General features: G+C 45.7%; 1 protein-coding gene across 1 annotated transcript in view; it reads right to left on the bottom strand.

The window, feature by feature from the left end:
- ATP8A2 (ATPase phospholipid transporting 8A2) overlaps positions 1-21270 on the bottom strand; it is a 526430-nt gene that overhangs the window by 416723 nt on the left and 88437 nt on the right. Inside the window, exon 2 of the mRNA XM_082859361.1 lies at positions 20061-20205. Coding sequence (XP_082715487.1) covers positions 20061-20205 — 145 coding nt within the window. The remainder of the gene's footprint in view (positions 1-20060; positions 20206-21270) is intronic.

The following is a 21270-nucleotide window of genomic DNA, read 5'->3' as shown; positions in this document are numbered from 1 at the left end:
CCGCAGTGTTTCCGCCAGGTAGACCTCACTGCCCCATCCAGTCTGAGCCAGACCACGGTCCTCAGCCGCTCTCCAACAGAAGCTTCAATTCACCCCATGCTCAGAGGGTTCAAATCCGGGGCGGGTACAAAACGCACTAACCAGGAAGCTTGAGCTGTGAGCTCAGATCAAGGTCCGCACAACATGAAACTGTGTTAGAACGTGGCTACAGGAAGCAGGAAAGTGACGGCAAGAAATAAAAATACGGTGGGACGCACATATGGCCACCTTACCTTTGATAAAGGAGGCAAGGATGTACAATGAAGAAAAGACAGCCTCTTCAATAAATGGTGCTGGGAAAACTGGACAGCTACATGTAAAAGAATGAAATTAGAACACTCCCTAACACCATACACAAAAATAAACTCAAAATGGATTAAAAACCTAAATGTAAGGCCAGACACTATAAAACTGTTAGAGGAAAACATAGGCAGAACACTCTGTGACATAAATCACAGCAAGATCCTTTCTGACCCACCTCCTAGAGAAATGGAAATAAACACAAAAATAAACAAATGGGACCTAATGAAACTTAAAAGCTTTTGCACAGCAAAGGAAACCATAAACAAGACGAAAAGACAACCCTCAGAATGGGAGAAAATATTTGCAAATGAAGCAACTGGCAAAGGATTAATCTCCAAAATTTACAAGCAGCTCATTCAGTTCAATATCAAAAAAACAAACAACCCAATCCAAAAATGGGCAGAAGACCTAAATAGACATTTCTCCAAAGAAGATATACAGATTGCCAACAAACATGAAAGGATGCTCAACATCACTAATCATTAGAGAAATGCAAATCAGAACTACAATGAGGTATCACCTCACACCGGTCAGAATGGCCATCATCAAAAATTCTACAAACCATAAATGCTGGACAGGGTGTGGAGGAAAGGGAACCCACTTGCACTGTCGGTGGGAATGTAAATTGATACAGCCACTGCGGAGAACAGTTATGGAGGTTCCTTGAAAAACTAAAAATAGAACTACCATACGACCCAGCAATCTCACTACTGGACATATACCCTGAGAAAACCGTAATTCAAAAAGAGTCATGTACCACAATGTTCACTGCAGCTCTATTTACAATAGCCAGGACATGGAAGGAACCTAAAAGTGTCCATCGACAGATGAATGGATAAAGAAGATGTGGCACATATATACAATGGAATATTACTCAGCCATTAAAAGAAACGAAATGGTGTTATTTGTAGTGAGGTAGATGGACCTAGAGTCTGTCATACAGAGTGAAGTTAAGTCAGAAAGAGAAAAACAAATACCGTATGCTAACACATATATATAGAATCTGAAAAAAAAAAGGTTCTGAAGAACCTAGGGGCAGGACAGGAATAAAGACGCAGACGTAGAGAATGGACTTGAGGACATGGGGAGAGGGAAGGATAAGCTGGGACGAAGTGAGAGAGTGGCATGGACATATATACACTGCCAAACGTAAAATTGATAGCTAGTGGGAAGCAGCCGCATAGCACAGGGAGATCAGCTCGGTGCTTTGTGTCTACCTAGAGGGGTGAGATAGGGAGGGTGGGAGGGAGACGCAAGAGGGAGGGGATATGGGGATATATGTATAGCTGATTCACTTTGTTACATAGCAGAAACTAACACACCACTGCAAAGCAATTATACTCCAATAAAGATGTTAAGAAAAAATAGGGTGGGAGACAAGGGACTCCAGTCTCCATCCTCGCTTCCAGGTCCCTCTCCCCCTCTCCCCCTCCCCCGGAGCCCTCCATCAACCTTTGCAAAAGCAAATCCCCTTGCTTCTTAAAACCAAGTCAAACCTCTCGTCAACGTCTTAACCACTGGCCAATCCTGAGGTCATTAGATACTCTGGCCTTTTCTGAGCTAAGAGGAGGTGGGTAGGTGCCACCCTGCAGGGAGGAAGCGGAGGGTGGCGACGGCACCATTCTCAGCTCCCCAGGTCCTGTTTTGTTTTTACCCAAATCTGACCCTTATAGTCCTTAAGAGCAACACGCCAGGACAGCGGGGCTCACACAGCTGTCGGGGAGGGAGATGCCAGCCAAGGGGAGAGCTGAGCTAACACCCAACTCGGTTCAGGAAGGGGAATCCTGCACGGAGGGAGGTGGCGCTGGGACAAGAGTACAGTCATCTCCGGGACACCACCTAGCAAGGAGCGCCAGGGGACAGGAGGGGCAGGGGGAGCTCACAAGTGAAGCCCAAGGACATCGCTGTGACCAACGAAACCACCGGAGCATCACGCTTACTCGCTGCTGGATGGACGTGGACGGAAGGCGTCCGAAAGAATCAATGGGAAGATAGTGGTGACTGTGTTTGCAAACAGTTATAAAAATGTCAGAAGCTTCAATTCACTTTTTATCCTTCTGTTTTCAGTTTTTTGAACAGAGATGAAGGTCCTGTGACTATCAGAGAAGCAAAGCTCTTCTAAAAACCCACAGGTACCAGGGTCCCTGCCCCTCCAAAAGCGGAAACAAAGAAACAGAACACAGGCTGCGTCCCCTCTCGTCTCCCCTCTCGCCGTACCTGCCGCCTCCCTGTCTCTGCCAAAGCGACCCCCATACCTTCTCTGCTGCGGCAGTGGTTGGGCTCCCAGGAAACCTAATAAAACATTTATGCGTGTTTCAATCCTCCGCAGTGGCAGGAAGGTCAAAGCCCCCCCACCAGGCCCAAAGCCCCCTCGGGACAGTCTCCAGCACACACAGAAGTCACTGCGGCCAATCCAGGCTGATCTCTTTACCTCACTGGGGTTTTTCGTTTCCCCAAAGGTTTAAAAAAACACTAACACGTGTTCCTCAAGGAAGCAAAGCCCAGCGGGCCCTCCACTGCGGCGCAGTGACCCGCATGTGGCTCCCTGGGTTCTCTGGGCCACGGGGGGGGGGGGGGGGGGGGTCAGCTCCCTCCCCCAACCACCAGGTCGCTGCTCCGGTCCCTCCCCCTCCTCTAACCATCCCCCCACCAGCCAGGCTCCTTCCCGCTGAAGCTGTGCCCCTCCCCCTGCCGTGGGGGAAACAGGACTTGATTCACCTCGACCCCCAGCTCACTAGCTGCCGCTCCTCCTTGGGCCTCAGCCCTTCCCATCCTCTTAGGAAGGGACGGTTCTCCTGTCCGCGTCCAAGTCCACGGGCTGCCCTTTAACCCCGGGCACATCCACCAGGCTCTTGTACCATCTGATGGTCCAATACCTCAGCCTTCCCCCCCGCCCTTCACTGCTGACCCCTCAACCTTTAAACATGCTCACGACTCTTCCTGGCAAGATCTATTTTTATATAAAATCATGCCCGAGCTTCTCCCCTTCATCAGCCTCTCTCTCTTCATCGACTCATCTCTGCGGAAACGTCCCTACCCACCTCCCTCCTCAAAGGGCCGTCCTTGGCTTCTGTACCCTCCTCCCTGGGTACCATGTCCCCTCCCTCCTTCGCTGAGGGGACCTTAGACAGGACCCTCTTGTTCAACATCCCCAAGGGTCTTGTCCCCTCACTTCCATATCTCAAATCGCCACCAGTGTGTGCACGGTCACCAAATCCACCTCCAGCCTTGACCTCTACCACAAGCCCTCCCTGGACCAATATATTTACCTCTGGACACACCCGCCTGCCCATCCCAGACGTGCAAGGTCAGTGTGGTCCAAACTGATGGCTCCGCCCCCCGTTTCCCATTTGGTTAGTGATTCTGTGACGGGTGCCAGTAGCCACGCCCAGGAGTCCAGAAAAAACGCAAAAATAGGAGATGGAACAAGTGACAACAGAGAGGCCAGGCGCCCCCAGTGAACAGAAGAAGAGGGTGGGATTCGGTGGGGATTCTGTTACTTAGAAGAACTAAGAGCCAGTTCATGAGCAACAAACACAAACGTGAACAAAAAGGAAGCAAAGGCTGCACTATGACGTCAAAATTAAGTCTAAGGCCAAAACCATGACTAAGGCCAAAACACTCACTGCAGCCATGTCACCACCAGCATGGTAAATCCTGTGCATTAAGTGACACAGCACAAAGCATGTCAGGCAAAACTCAGGAGCGAGTTGACCCCCAAATTTGTGACAGTCTGGTAATAGCATTAGTCTCCTAACTGGATGGGTGCGAACATAGAAGAATGTAATGTAAGACTCTGGAGCCTACAGAGAATCTATCTCCTCCCAAATGCAGAGGGAGACCTGAGCCAATCTCTCACTCCCAGTCGTAGGGAACGAAGCAACAGGGAACCCGTGACACATTCACAGACCACCTGCAACACCTGCCAACGGGCGAGAGACACGGGTCCCGCCTGCCTCAGGCGCTAAGGACGGCAGGCGTGGGAGCTGCAACAGGAACTGGTCAACAGGTCAACAGAACCTGTTCCCGCAAGCCAGGCCACGGACTCAGGATACAGTCACCACAGGATTTCACAGCCAGAACAGCCCTTGAAAGATCTACTTCAAGCCCCTCATTTGACACAAGAGGAAACCTAGGCCCGGAAGACAGGATGCTATGGCCAGATACAGCTGCACAGGTGCAGGAGAAGATGCAGCCCACGGTCAAGGGCAGCTTGAGACCCAGGACGATGGTAGAGGGGCAGCTTGCCTCCGCTGGGTCACAGACCCAGAGAAGATTGCGTTTTAGTAGTCCCCTCCTCCATGTGGCAAAATTACATTCAGTAACAATCATGAAACTAAAACATATAAAATTGACCGGGAAGCAGCAAACACTGCCTTTGTTAAGTTTTATCTGATCATGCCAATAAATACTAAAATCATAGTGCAAGAAAAAGCGCAACTCTTTGTTATAAAGCAGAAACTAACACACCACTGTAAAGCAATTATACTCCAATAAACATGTTAAAAAAAAAGCACAACTATCTGTTCCATCATTTTTATATTTACATAACAGTTTGAATTTTGATCCTTTGGTTATAGGCTGCTCCAACATTTACGTCAATAATTGTCAAGTAACTCGTAGGTGAAAGTTAACAAAACCAAAACATCTGTAAAAAAATATAATTTAGACAACTACTGGATCACACCACTAATGGTAGCTTTTTATTTTCTTGATTTGGTCTCCAATTTGCAAACAAGGAATAATTATGAAAATGTTTCCATTTTAAGATTTTTATTAAATCTAGTCTGTGTGCACTGGGGGCCAGAGGGTTACCTGGGACTGCTCCTAATCCCCATGTCAAATATAACATGTATTTAAAAGTAATAAAAATGCACTAGTTTGAAGCACATACGTGTATTTATTTTATTGCCGACACTGCAGACCAATGCTGGCGCACGAGGACAAGGCACAGCAGACAGACTTTTAGTCGGTTTTACTGTTTGCACCTCGGGCAGGTGGCCCCTTGGTCCTCCACAAACTGTGGGGTTCAGGTGAGTTACGTACCTTTTTCCTGTGAACTGGGGATTCCAGCTCCACCTCGCCCACACCTCCCTTCCGGCCTCTCCTTAGGGGTGCAGGCTCAGATGTGGGAGCCTGGCCCCCTCACCTGGGTGCAGTCTGTACCGCAAGGTAAGCCTAAGAGGAAGGTGCCGTGGTAGTGAAAGTGACACACGGCACGACCCGGGAAGAACACACCAGAAGGCTGCGCTGAGTCTTCTGCTCCTGGAATTCCTTTTCTAAGAGGCTGAGGGTGTGAGCCGGAAAGCAGAGGGGAACTAGCTGATCCAGGCCTGGATAACACATGTGATCCCTAAGTCATCACCTGCACCCAAACCCACCAAAAAACTAAAGCAACGTGGGAAAAGAAACAAGTCACCAATGCCTTGCTTTTCCATCACATCCCCAACGGCAGCTCAGTGACTGGTGTGTACTAGACACTAAAATTAAATTTGCCAAGTGAACACATTTTAAACTTCAGTGGATAGAAATGACTAAGGGTGCCAGCTATCACATTAAATCCCAAAGGCACCTGCATGTGAGGACAGACAGAAATCTGTTACGTCTGAAGAACTGACATTAAAAGCATTTAACTCAGCACCCCCCTTTCAGGAGTACTTTATATATAAAAGCAAAACATAAAAAGCACACAAAACACAAATTTCTGAGGCTTAAGTAACTGCTTTGGGGGTTCGGTTCTGTTCAATAAGCAATTAAGTAGGAAGGGAAATCTTAGAACAACGTGTGAAGCCAATTCCTATTTTCTGTTCAGTTCTGACCTTCACCTGTGGAAGAAAGTCATTCAGTGCAGTGCTGCGGGGCTGGGAGTGGGCTGGACAGCCAAGGGGGTGGGAGATGCGAGACAGGAAGGGCACTCTTCTTAAGAGATGTGGGACCCTCCTGTGTAAACCGTAATGGAAAAGTATATATACATGTATAACTGAGTCACTTTGCCATACGGCAGAAATTAACACATTGTAAATCAACTATACTTCAATAATATATTTTTAAAAAGAGAGATGTGAGACCCACATCTTAAAAGACTGAAAGGCTTTAGCAAGGAAGGAGAAAGCACTCCAGGGAAAGCGCGTGATTAAAGGCCCAGGGAGCATCTCGCTGCAGTCAGAACACAGGATGAGAAGGAACAGGGGGAGATGGACCCGGAATCCAAGGGTAGAATGAGCACAGCCTTGCATACCTTACTGAAGACGCAACACAAGTAGAAATGGTCCCTGGATGAAGAATCCCAGAGCCTTCACTGTTCTAGAAAAATAACCCCCTGGAAGGGAAATGGTTGAGGGGTGGGGGTCACCGTAACAAGTGGAGAAAGAGAGCCTGAACCGGGGCAGGAGAAACCACCTGCTTGACAAGGCAGGTCTGGTTAAAGCCCATGCCCAATCCCACCAAGCTTCTTCCCCAGCCTTCAATTCTCCATCCTGGTCCAGGAATATCCCAACTTTCCCAGGACCATCAGGGGAAAACGGGTAAAGTCGATGGGAGAAATAGGGAAGAAAATAAGTCATTTGAGTTTCCTTTAAACTTTTATACCTATTTTGAAAAATGGGGCTTTTTTGTACCATGGTACACAGCAAGACGTAAGATCAAGCACAGAAGAATCAAAGGATGGAGACACCATAAAAACAATGACAGCTTGACAGAGTCCTGAAACTCCCGACAATGGTGGAGAATTACTATTTCAAAGGGCAGTAAGAAGATTACAGGAGGCGTCCAGAGTAGACAGATTCAGAGAGACAGGAAATAGAACAGTGGGGGTCAGGGGGAGTGTGGGTGGGGAGGCTGGAGGGATAGAAAGTCTTAGTTTGGGAAGATGAAGAGTCCTGGCGATTGTGTGCACCATGACGTGAGTGTACTTGACCCTACTGAACCGTATACTTAAAATAATGAGGATGGTAAATTTTATGTTACGTGTATTTAGCACAATTAAAAAGGGAAAGAAAGAAAGCGATAGGCCTACATGACATATTATGAAGGACCGGAGAGGCGATATCCACGGTGCGTCACGTTCTGGACATTTTCACACTTGGAGCCTCATGTGATCACAAGAAACCTTCAAGGAAATGTGCTTCCCATCTGACAAATGAGGAAATGCAGGAAATTACTGGCACAGGTCATTCAGCCAGAAATCAGGAGAGCCAAGACCTACAGAACAGATTTGCTTCGCCCACTTTACTTCACTTTGATTGCCTTTCCTCCTCGGGCTATTCAAAAAAAAAAAAAGTTTACACTGCTAGTTTTTTCTGTTACTATTTTTCCAGTAAGTACTTAGTAATTTAAAATTCTCTGTGATAACCTCAGGCAAACACTAAAATTAAATCTTAAAAATCAGGTTTAAGCAAAACGAAAATGTTTGTGTTTGTTCCTTACATCCACTCAGCCTACTCAAGGTGCACTTTTTTTTTTTTTTGTGGTACACGGGCCTCTCACTGTTGTGGCCTCTCCCGCTGCGGAGCACAGGCCCCGGACACGCAGGCTCAACGGCCATGGCTCACGGACCCAGCCGCTCCACGGCATGTGGGATCTTCCCGGACTGGGGCACGAACCCGTGTCCCCTGCATCGGCAGGCGGACTCTCAACCACTGCGCCGCCAGGGAAGCCCTGCACATTATTTTTTAATCTCTACTAACACAACACCAAACCTGGTGGTTTTTGTTTTTTTTTTTTTAATTCAAGTGATCATATACAAAGTTTAGTGGAAAGTTACTGCCAAACATACTATCTAAAATGCAAATGACGGGAACATCAAAATTCATAAGGCACTCAGTCAGACACTGCTTACAGTGTTTTCTGCATATTAATTCAGTAATTATGCATATTAATTAATTAATCCTCACAATAACCCCGTGACATACACACTGCAGGACGGGTGACAATAGGATCGCCTTCAACAAAATCACCACGTGCTAGTTTCCAACAGAAATCAGAGCCCCACCCCAGACCAAATAAACAGATTTTTCTTATGCAATGTAAGGTTTTTTAAAAAAATGATCTATATATCCTGGTCTCTCCAACCATGCGACAGGAGATGGGAAGCGCAATACGGCCTGTGGAGTGCAAGCATGAAGTGACCATCGGCACTGATGCTGTCTCGCAAAGATTCCACGAAAATGCATTCGATCATTTATGGGCTACATCAACCTGGCAAAAAGGTTTTAGAGACAATTCACTTTTTTTTTTAATTTTACTGAAGTATACTTGATTTACAATGTTAACTTCTGCTGAACAGCAAAGTGATTCAGTTACACATATATGTTGATATATCCTTTTTCATATTCTTTTCTATTATGGTTTGTAGGATATTAAATACAGTTCTCTGTGCTGTACAGTAGGACCTTGTTGTTTATCCATTCTATATATAATAGTTGGCATCTGCTAACCCCAAACTCCCAATCCATCTCTCCCCGACACCCTGCCCCCTCAGTCAGCAACTATCTTCAAAGTCTTACTAAGCAGAGAACACATCTCAGACGTTACAACAAAGCTCTATCACTCAACTACTGCTCTATTCATTACGTTGTAAACATTATTATTCCACGGGCATATGTGGACCCATTTTTAGGTCGTTCTAATTTTTTAAATACCCGATGTATTTCAAAAAGTAAACAGCATATGAGTTTCTCAAAAAGCCTAGTCATTCTTACTGTATTCATTTTTTCTAACTGTAGTATCTCAAAATATCAAAATTCATGAGGTCCCTTAGCCCAACAGTTCAAAAGAACACGCGATGCGTAATTGATTCATCTTCAGCTGCTAGGTGAGAAAACATACTTGGCTGTGAAGAACATTAATATCTGCGAACTATTTATATCGAAAGTATTATGATTTAAAACCTAACTGAGCTAACTTTCTTATAAAGCAATCCACTATTCCCAAATCCTTAAACATCAGGGGTTGGTTTCTATAAAACACTTATTTCATTCCATAGCAAACACCAGCACTGTATTAAAAATAGCTTCTGGTCTAGGTAAGCGTATGACTTGTGAAAAAAAATTTTGCAGCACTGTATTGTGCCCATGAACCATCCAAAGAAAGTTACTATCAAATGGACCGCAAATCTCAAAACACATGGTCCTCAGAACTTGGAATGAGAAACATGAAAAAATGGTCAGTAACATGAAGCTTTCTCAACATGCCCTCAGGGTTTAATGTGACCATGTAGTTTTGGAGTTTTCAGGTACAGTTTTAAGGGCAAAAATATCATAGGGCTTCCCTGGTGGCGCAGTGGTTGAGAGTCCGCCTGCCAATGCAGGGGACGCGGGTTCGTGCCCCGGTCCGGGAAGATCCCACATGCCGCGGAGCGGCTGGGCCCGTGAGCCATGGCTGCTGAGCCTGAGCGTCCGGAGCCTGTGCTCCGCAACGGGAGAGGCCACAACAGTGAGAGGCCCGCATACCGCAAAAAAAAAAAAAAAAAAAAATATCATAGATAACTTCTCCAACCCTCAATGGAGACAGATGTTCCTTTGTAGGCAAATGAATTATAAGCATTAAGTAAGCATTTCGGGCGTATGTGCGTGTGTGTGTATGTGTGTACGTGTGTGTGCTCGCATGTGCGCATGCAGACATTTACACAGAATGGAGGAAGGAGATTGGTAAAGACATCAGAAGGAATCTCCCATGATGTTTTCTTTGGCCTTGGAGTTTCCCAACTTCATAATATTGACAATACTGAGCTTATAAACATGGTTGACCCATGTCAAGACCTCCATACAGAGAATAACTACGTATATATGTGCACACACGCTCCCTCCTGTCCTTAAAATTATTTCTCCTGCAACATCTAAGGAAACATAGTGAACAAAACTTTACTGAAATCCTAGTGGCAGCTATCCAGCAAAACAGTAACACTGAGAGAAGTCAACGTTTCTGTTTGCCCTTCTGCCATAGTCATTTATGAGCTAATTCAATTTATTCTGATCTATCAAGCCTAGAATGATTAATGATTTGTAAAGGTAACATGAAACATTAACAGGAGGCAGTTGTAACAGAGATGGAATACTGGGGAAGTAAGTATGACACTACTCAGCCTATATAGCCTTACTGTTTTCAAATAAAGAGCTCTTTTTAAATTGTCAGAGCTTGGTAACACATTTCATATGCTAGACAATACTTCTGAAACCTCCACTCTTTACAGGAGCAGAAATAAAGGAGTCATTTTTTGATTGGATAACTTAAGGAATATTCCTTTATATAACTGCACCAGCCAGAAGGGTCCCGGAAACAATGTAACGCTGTCACCTGCCCCTTTAAAAGCCTTCCTCTCTGCAGCTAACTCACCTCCAGGGGCCTGGCTTTTCTCGGCACCTCAGGTATCATCCGCATCGTTTCTGGAAAGGCACACACATGGCTGGTAGACCTTCTGCCCTTCGCACGTGCCTCCCCCATGCCTGGATGCCCTCCCGATGTGAGCCACTACTCACCCCCAACCCAGCTCACTGGTCATCTACCATCAGCTTCACCCACACCCACTCTGCCGCTGGCCTGCCCTGCAGAGCCATGACCCACACCCAGCCCCGGAGCATCACTCTTGACAGTCGGGGGCTGACGTGCGTCCCTAGCACAGACCAGCACAGGCTTGGAAACGGTGCTCCAGCCTCCTTACTGTCATGTGTCTCAGTGCTGCTGAAGCCTAAGATCAAGGTCAGACTGGGTCGGACCACACAGGTTTTCTCCAAGGAAAAGAATCTAGAGCAGGTGCTTCCACCCTGGGGTGTAGGAGAAAGGTATCAGAGCTTATATGTACATGTACCTCCAAGAAGTTAGCTTCAATAACCTTTACTGAATGCCCCAAGACCCTCTGTAACACAGCTGAAGGAGAAGCGCCCTAACAGTGGGGGTCAGGGGATGCTGTGGACTGAACTGTGTCCCCTGAAAATCCCTATGTCGAAGCCCTAACCCCACCCGCATCCCCCGTGACAGTATTGGAGATGGCACCTTTGGGAGGTGATTAAGTTGAGATGGGGTCATGAGGGTGGGGCCCTCATGATGGCATTAGTGCCCTCACAGGAAGGGACACCACACAGCTTGGTCTCTCTCTCCTCACCACGTGAGAAGGTGGTGGTATACAAGACAGGAAGAGGGTCCTCACCAGAACTTGACCATGCTGGCACCCTCCATCTTGGACTTCCAGCCTCTAGAAGTGTGAGAAAATGCATCTCTGTTGTTTAAACCCCCAGGCTATGGTATTTTGTCCTGGCAGCTTAAGTGACTAAGGGAGCAACAAAGGTGCCCTCCCCTGGCCACTCTCTCGGCTTATTACTGCATGTTTCAGTGTCTGCATCCAGCTAGGCGCATTTGTCAACTAGACTAACTCTCCCAAAAAGAACAAGTGGCTTCAGAAACATGCAATGGACTTCCCCGGTGGCGCAGTGGATATGAATCCAGATGCCAATGCCGGGGACACGAGTTCGAGCCCTGGGCTGGGAAGATCCCACATGCCGCGGAGCAACTAAGCCCGTGCGCCACAACTACTGAGCCTGCGCTCTAGAGCCCGTGTGCCACAACTACTGAGCCCATGAGCCACAACTACTGAAGCCTGTGCACCTAGAGCCCGTGCTCTGCAACAAGAAGCCTGCGCACCACAACAAAGAGTAGCCGTTGCTCACTGCAACTAGAGAAAGCCTGCTCGCAGCAAAGAAGACCTAACGCAGCAGCCAAAAAAAAAAAAAAAAAAAAAAGAACCACGCAATGAAGCAAACCGCGTTTTGAAAATAATAAACGAATGCAAGCAAATAAACAGTACAACTGGCACCTTTAGGAAATAAAAGCTCTTCAAAATCATTTTTCCAGGTTAAATGTTAGGATAATTTAATTAAATCTGATAAATCAGCTGAAAATATTCAAAAATCAAGAAAGTTACCAACAATGTGGATTGACATCCGTAATTCTTAACTGAGAATCTTGGTAAATACGTATTGGGTCTTCAGATAATGACAGTAATACATATAGACAGATAGTTAAATAGACATATTCCAGGTTCATGGTAAAAAGTTTTACCGATGGGACATGTGATCAAAAAAATCTGGAGACCACTGATGTGGCTGTAGAGCTTGTGTGACAGAGCGAGGCCCTCTCCCCAGCTGTCAGCTCGTCTCAGGCAGGTCTGAAAGCCCCAGCCAGCCAAACCTCTCGGAGCCTACGGAGGACAAACACTGAAGATACAGAGAATAATCGCTCTGAAGGACCAACCACAACATCCCAAACTCAACCCCAAATCCTTTCCTAACTACATCTAATTAAAAACATAGGTAAGGGTATCTAAAAGCCTACAGTCTGAGTTGTGAAGAGCTGGCGTTCATTTAGGAGAAAAGGGCAGATCAGCATTTAGATGATCAAAGCCAACCTCATGGATTTCAGGAAATTTCTTTGTAAAACCTCCCTCCCTCCCAACAATGGTCAGACCTCCCCTTTTGTTCTCACGAGGCATTGTCCCTCTTGAAAGGGCTGCTGATTAGCATTTCTGAGTAAGCTTCTGCTGTCTGTTGAGTGACTCAGCCAGAAGTAGCAGAATGAACACTTAGACGCTACTTTCTAGATAACTACACAAAAGCTCACATGACTGAACTCTGACTGCAGAATTTTCTGCAGCCCACGGTTCTACTTTTTCAACTTCGACACAACTAGATCGGACGTTTGCAAACAGACCCTACTGTTGCCAGCTAAGGGGATGCTGCCTTCCCATCTGATCGGCACCGTGGATATGTGAAGATACTGGTCCAGTCTCCCCTGACCACCATCCCTTCAAACACACATCTGTCCCCAGTAAGGACCCAACATCGCCCAAAGCATCCAACAGAAAGACAAGAGTTGAGCATTTAGTTCCTACTCTCCCAGATACTTCTGGTTTTTAGTGTATTTTTACTTTGAGATAAGTTGATACTCACAGAAGAGTCGCAAACATAGTAGAGAGCTGCCATAAACCTTCACCCAGGCACCCCACGAAGTCAGTATCTCCTATCACCTTAGAATCATGATCAAAACTAATTTAATGACACTGGCACAATACTACCCCAACTACAGAGTTCAAAATTCACCAGTGTTACATATATACAATGGAATACTACTCAGCCATGAAAAAGAACAAAATAATGCCATTTGCAGCAAGACAGTTGCAAGTAGACACAATCATATTAAGTGAAGTCAGTCAGAAAGAGAAAGACAAATATGATATCACTCATATGTGGAATCTAAAATAAGACACAAACGAACTTATCTACGAAACAGAAGCAGACTCACAGACATAGAGAACAGACTTGTGGTTGCCAAGGGGGGTGCTGGATTGGGAGTTTGGGATCAGCAGATGCAAACTATTACGTAGAGAATGGATAAACAACAAGGTCCTACTGTATATAGCACAGGGAACTATATTCAATAATCATCATGGAAAAGAATATGAAAAAGAATGTATATATGTGTATAACTGAATCACTTTGCTGGACAGCAGAAATTAACACAACATTGTAAATCAACTATACTTCAATTTAAAAAATAAGTTCAGTGTTTCCTCCAATGTACCTTTTCTGTGCCAAGATCTGATTTAGAACTGATACTGCGTGTAGCTGTCACATCGCCCTAGTCGTCTCCAATTCTGGTTAATTTTAACTTGCGTTTTTCACAAATCCTGATGCTTAATTCTTTTTATCAGTAAGAGTCAGAAGCGCTCAAGTTCACAGAAGACAGACAGTAAGAGTTAAACAGAACCTGGGACTAGGGGAGGGGAAAATAAGTGACTGACTAGAACTCAAACCCAACACCTTTGCCTGTTTTTATAAATGGGAATGGCACACACATTTCTTTAGTCAAATTCAAAATCTGCACCAGATCTACCCATACAAGGGTCAACTCGATAAAGCAATTCACCCGTCCAAGTCGGTTCTCCTAGACATTTGCTGTTTCCTTAGAAACATCAAATACAAAACCGGCCCAAGGCTGACATGCTTCTGTTTCTAAAAATACTACATTTCAAGAAAGCTCAAGCACGTCATAGTTACCTGAAATAAACAGCGCCAAAGGCCCCCGATTTGAATGCTTTTATCTGCAAAATGCCTCCAAAGCCTTGTCCAGTGGTGCAGACCTAATAAGTGTTCTAATTACAAGCCATCTTCTAAGGCCATCTTCTGTGGCCTCACTTGCTACTGGCATGTATAAAAGTAAGGATTCTTGATGTGCTGTGACATTCATGTTCAGAAAATATAGGATAGGAGTGCTTGGTTTGGAGATAAACCAAGTATATGCCTTGAAATTAAAAACAGCTAACGCTAACTATGTGAAGAGATTATATGTTGATTAGCTTGACTGTAGTATTTTGCTACGTGTATGAAACCATCACGTTGTATGCCTTAAGAACATACAAGTTTTATTCAAAATATAAACAGATCAAGAAAAAACAGCATAAATGGAAGAAAATCTTGAGGCCGTTTTAAAGTAGGCAAATGGAATGCTTTCAACATCATCAACTATTCTTGATAAGGATTTTATATACCTTTACCTTTGCCAAACTTGACAAGGATGACTGTCTCACGTGAGATCTATAAACCTTGGTTTTTAACACAACGATCTGTACGTGAATCAAAAGGAAGTTACGATTGTTACCGGTATCTTGGTATGGTTTCTCTGTTAAACTGTAAGCACCTTAAGTGGGATGACCAGATCCTACCTAAATTCTGCGGCTTTAGCTGTTTAGAGAGAATCGCTCGTCCTCGCAGCCCTCCATGGTCTTAGATCTGGTACCATATACAAACATTTACCACCGCTATTCGGGTACAAACTGCTTTTGAAGATGATTTTGTTCTCTTCACTCCGTAAGAGAAAATTCTCCTCTTGGGCATCAGGATCCCACCCTAATATTATGAAACTGTGATGCTCCCACCCTAATATTATGAAACTGTGATGCTATTAAACCTACCACCCAGTGCTCAATTCTCCTTTCTATAAAGGCAAAATTCTACTCCAAACTTATCCTGACAAAATCAGCAAACTATTCATATGAAGCAATTTTCTCTTAAGGCAAAGCAACTTTAAGCAATGCAATAGCTTGACAAAGCTCGAGTTATTGCTTTAATGAAGATTTTTGCCATCTTTAACTCCCACCTGAAATGAATGACTCATTCAAATCTGAGTGTCTGTAAACATTCCTAACTTGCTTTGAAGGCCTCATTTCAAATACTGGAGAAAACCGTTTGACAGCCTTGAAACTCACTGTTTTAAATGGCATGCTCGATAGTCACATACAAAGACTGCACGTGCCTGATCTTGATGACATAAATATTGCCCATTCCTTTGACCAGGAAATCATTTCAAGGTATTTTCTGGAAGAAAAATTGTGTAACTTGAAACATTTTTTTAAATTTACATACACAAAATTAATTATTCGCCACCAGGTTCCACTAGATAGCAAGCTTTCTATAAGCTTTTAATATTTCACTTAAAATGCTTAAAGGGAAATGGTATCGTTCATATGAAATGTCCAGAACAGGAAAATCTACAGAGATAGAAAGTGGATTAGTGGTTACTTCAGGCCGGGGAGGAGGGGATGGGGAGATGTCAGCTAAGGGGCACAGAGTTTCCTCTGGAAGCCATAAAATGTACAACCAGCACCACAACTTTAGAACAACCTTGAATATAGTAAAAGCCACTGAACTGTATCCTTTAGATGGGTGAATTATATGGTATGTGAATTATTTCTCAATAAAGCTGTTAAATTTTAAAGGAGATGTGATTGTACACTTGAGAAAAAAGGAATCTTGTCAAGTCGACATATATACAATCTTTCATGTGTAGATGTAATAATTACACTGTAACATCTAGTCACTGCTGGATGATTGAAGACAGTTACTGTCTTCACAGTTAAGGTCCTAGAAGATCAATGCCTCGGAGAAAAAGACCATGTTCTATTTCTCTAGGATTTTGATAATCCAAATTCATTGGCTTCAATAATGGAAAACTTCAACATAGCACAGCTTCAGATCAAATGCTGGTGTTACCTGCAGCGTCAAGAACAAGGTTTAGAGAGACATCCATTGACACGGCACAAACCCTTCCAGAATTTCAAGGAATTGCTTGGAATTTGAGTCACCATGTCTGGCATTCCCCTGGGGCTGCCAAAGCCAGTTAACCCCGGCAGTGACCTTCTCACTCCCACTCGCCTGGTGGGGAGCCTCCTTCTTGGATGGACACACCAGTCCAAACGTTAACCCCGGACCGTCCATCGCTGCCCCGAATTGTACCATGCTGCCCCTCGCCAACCTCCCCGAACACACAAGCACCGCATCCCGCCTTGGCAAACTCCAACCCCTTCCGTGAAGTCAAAACACCAGCTGCCCATGAAGGCAGTCACATAGCAACTGCCCCACCATCATGAGCTTCCAAGCCAGAGATGGTCTCGGGTGGGGAAGGTAAGTGCGAGAGCTCGGTTCCAGGGACGGCCAGCCTACGGAGGTGCAGGGCATCAGATACACCAGACACCCCCACTCCATGGACCAGCGTGACCCCATCTGTCCCACGTGGTCCCTTCTTTTCAAAAGCCTCAGTTTAGATGCAAGCTATCTGGGATCAACACTCCATACGCCCCAGCTTCCGGGAAAAACCATTAATGTTTTCCCAAGAAAAACTATATTAAGAAAAATAACTCCTTTATCAACCCCCTTTAATGAAAATACTCCTTTGAGTAGCTTTATCAACTTTCAACAAACAGTCATGACAAAGACAAAAAGCCTTATTTTTTAAAAAAAAATCAGTATTTTATAAAACGATTTCAGCGATATTCAAGTGCTGAAACAATATTGTTCAACATTTTGTAAAATCCTTAAACTATATGCCAAGAAGCTTTAAAATCGATTCTTTAATGAACTACGAGTCACATTACCATCAGTAGTTCCTAATTAAATATACAGTGGAGGTAAAGTGTGTATTGGAAGACCATTTTCTAGAACAGCCGGCACCATACTTTAATTTCTTAGAGCCTATTCAGTAGACTCTGAAACCTATGCTCACAGTATAAGCCATGAACTCAAACTGTACGAACTGTAAGATTTAACATATTTAACTAATTCAATTATACACTCACATACAAGGCTTTAAATGGAATGGTTTGTGTCTACCTACTGTCTTCCTAGCCAACCCACGGTATACTCCCACTTAGCCCTCCCCCACCCCCAAAAGAGTACAAATGAAACTGTATAACAGGCAGCCGCTGGAAATCTCTTTGATTAATAATAAAAATCAGTTTCAAAAGTCAATGTGAGTCTTCAGATATAGAGAACAAACTTACGGTTACCAAAAGGGAGGGGTGAGGGGAGGGATAAATTAGCAGTGTTTTATACACTACTATATATAAAACAGATCCAACAAGGACCTACTGTACAGCACAGGGAACTATATTCAATATCTTGTAATAACCTATAATGGAAAAGAGTCTGAAAAAGGATTTATATATATATGTGTGTATAACCGAATCACTTTGCTGTACACCAGAAACTAACACAACATTGTACATAAACTACACTCCAATAAAAAATAAATTTAAAAAATTTTAAAGTCAATGTGAGTCTTAATTACAGAACAGGTTGTGAGGCCTCGCTACCAAGGCTTTTAAAAAGCTTCACCTTCCATGGGAACTAGAGAATTCGGACAAAAAACAAAGACCCCTATTTCATTCTCCCAGCTTTAAGCATACACAAATCGATACCGAAATTAATAGGAACTAAGCAAAAATACTACTTGAAAATATCTTAAGGTCACACACGAGAAAGTCTAAGGAAGTGGAACTATAATGTCAGTGCCGGACTGCAGATGGTTTAAGTATATTTCACAGAGTTGTGTATCCATCACCCCAATGAAACCCCGTGTACGTTACAGTCATTCCTCTTTTCCCAACCTACTCCTCAGCCCTAGAAGTCACTAATCTTATGGCTCTGTAGATTTGCCTCCTCTGGGTATTTCATATAAATACAATCATACAGGAGGCCTATTACTGGCTTCTCCTAGCCTAATGTGTTCAAAGTTCATTCATGTTGTAGAAGTGCATTCTTTTTTGTGGCCAAATGATACTCCACTGTATGGATGTACCACGGTTTATTTACTCACTTGTCAGTCGACAGACATTTGGACGGTTTCCACTTTTACCTACTAGGTATCATAGTAGGTAAAATGCTGCTAGGGACTTCTATACCAGTTTCTGTGTGGACATACGTCTTCATTTCTCTTGGGTATATACACCTCGAATTTCTGGATCATATGTAACTTCACATTTAACCTTTTAAGAAACCAACTGTTTTCCAAAGCAGCTACACCATTTTTCATTCCCATCAGCAATGCAGGACGGTTCCCATTCCTGCACATCCTCGCCAACACCTGCTACTGTCTTTCTGATTAGAGCTATCCTAGTGGGTGAAGCGGGAACTAGTGCTTGAGGCTCTGTATCTTAAACCAAGCCCACTCAGCCTTGAATTCGGTCTCAGCTATTCTTCCAAGCTACACGCTTAAGTATTAAATAGGCCCCAACGGTCATCCTTAAAACCCAAAACAGAGCCATCCAGGATCATCTAACACTCTTTTAATAAATGAAAGCGTCACTTCTGCATAGTATATGCACCATTATTTTATCCCAAATCCTATCAAGCTACAATAATGTCCGACAGCCAGGCCTTTCTGAAGAAAGATGTCAGGCTAAGCTCAAGTGCCACGGCTGCAGAGGAACACTTAACACATAACAAAGGAGCCCTGGCCTGGGATTCAGGTTTGTCAATAATCCGTACGTAACCTGACCAATCACTTACCTTCTCTACACCTGAGCATGGTGTTCTGCGCCACGCACAGAACTACATCCTCTGAAGTCACTCCCAGAGATAAAGCTGTCTAAGCCTGAAAGTTTAATGAAATTTGCCAACATGCTAACTCACATGCCCAAAAGATCTAGCTTTGCACATCAGAAAGACTTTGGGTTTAGTAGTCAGGCAGGCTAGGTTCTATTTCCAGCTATGCCATTTAGTAGCTAAATGGCCATATTTAACATCCTTCTCTGTCAGTCTCCTCATGTTAAGGTAAGACTGCCTTCTTCAAGGGGTTCTGAGGTTTTATAAAGCCAGTGCAGCTAAAGTACCCAAGAGAGTGGCCCGCAAAAAGCAGACGTTTACATGTTAGCGTCCATCCATCTTCCCGCTAACTCTGGGCAAAGTTTCCCAGCAAATAAAGCCCTCTTAACAAATGTCCTGGGCATTGAGAGCTGAATGCGAGTTCTTGTGACCTGAGGGCTTCCAGTATAAAGCTCTTCTCCACATGACAGTCGGTAACTTGTTAAGGAGGGCTATCGGTTGGCTTAAAACAGGGCTGGGGAATTCTTGGAAGGGCACTCAGGGATGAAAAGACGAGAAACCTCATTTTTGCCAGGGACGGAAGCCTAAAAACGTCCTCCGGGCTCACAGCCAGCCTGAGCACAGAACCAACGCAAAGGAGAGAAAGGTACGAGCTATATTCCCATGACCCGATTGGAAACGCGGGTGTAGACTGCCAGGCTTGAGGGGGAGGGGAGCGGAGGGGGCTGGCGACAGCAGAGAGGGGCGGGGGGCTGGCCAGGTGCGTGGAAAAGCCCAGGAGAGGAAGCCGAGCCACATCCCAGCTGTGAATTAACCGCTTCCTGCGACTCTCGGCTGGCTGCCGCCTCCTACCTGATCCGGTTGTCACGGAATCTGTTGAGATGCGGTTGGTTGAGGTAAATGGTGCGGGCTGGTGCGTCCAGCTGGTCCCCAACAGACGTGGCCCGGGACATCTCATCATCTGCCTTCTTGTAGCCCGAAGAAGAACGAACAGGTCCTGCGGAGAAGAGGCGCGGTCAGAAAGCAGAACACAAAGAAGTCACGCCCGGCACAGGCAGCAGCACGGGCGGGCGGGCGGGCGGGGACCAGCTGGAAAGGATGCTCCGGGCGACGCGCCGCAGCTGTACCTCGGCGGCCCCTGGAGACGCGAGCAGCTTGTCGGCCCCGCCCGCCCGCGCTGGTCCCCAGCGCTGAGGAGCCCCTCCCGGGGGTGGGAACCTCGGCCCTCCCGCCCCTCGCCCCGCCCCCTCCCTCCCCTCCCCACTCCCCGGCCAGCCGGGCCTGGGCGCGGGGAGCGCAGTCCCCGCAGGGGTGGCGAGGGGCGCACCCCTGCAGGTAGGGCCACGTGGGCCGAGCGGATGCGGGGAGCAGAGGCCAGAGCCTCCCCTCCCCGGGGCGAGCTCCCCCTCCAGGCCCAGGGAGTGAATTCCCGAGCTAGGCTTTCCCGGCTTCCTTGCGCTGAGGAACGGAGAGACGCATTAAGGGGGTGTGCCCTGCATTCGGCCGCCAGAGAGGACGGTGGAAGACACCTCTGCGCTCCAGAATGAAATTCCAGACCCTCCGTGCAGAGGGCTGGTCCCCTGGTTTCTGGAACGAACCAGCAGCTTTTCTCCCCCGACGCGCCTGGCGACCTGAGAGCAGAATCCCGCCCATCCCCGCTCGCGGGCGCGACGGGAGCCTTCATCCAGGGCTTCTGTGGTTAAGACCCAAGCCAGTCTATCTCCTTAAGCGATTTCAGTCCTAGAGCCGAGCCTCTCTTGGGCTAAAGCTCCCCATAACCTTCACTTGAGGAGGGGTCGGCAGGGACAACGATGACACACCCAATATGTCTGCCCAGGTGCACACCCCTCCAAATACAAGACAGGGTCCCTCACTGCACGGGGCCACCCACCTCGCGATTTGACCTTGGGGTGGGGGCGGGGCCCTGACGTCAAGGCCCACAGAAAAATAAGTGCCCCACAGATGACAGAGTCTTCTCTGCTTTTCCTTAAATTGCATCTGCCCTAATACCTGCCGCACTTTCCACCTATGAAAGAAACAGGTGTTGCATATCCCTTAGGAA

This window comes from Leucopleurus acutus (genome assembly GCF_964270905.1).
Source record: "Leucopleurus acutus genome assembly, chromosome: 18".
Lineage (NCBI taxonomy): Eukaryota > Metazoa > Chordata > Mammalia > Artiodactyla > Delphinidae > Leucopleurus > Leucopleurus acutus.
Note: the sequence above shows the minus strand (reverse complement) of the source record. Positions and strands in the feature narration are given on the sequence as shown.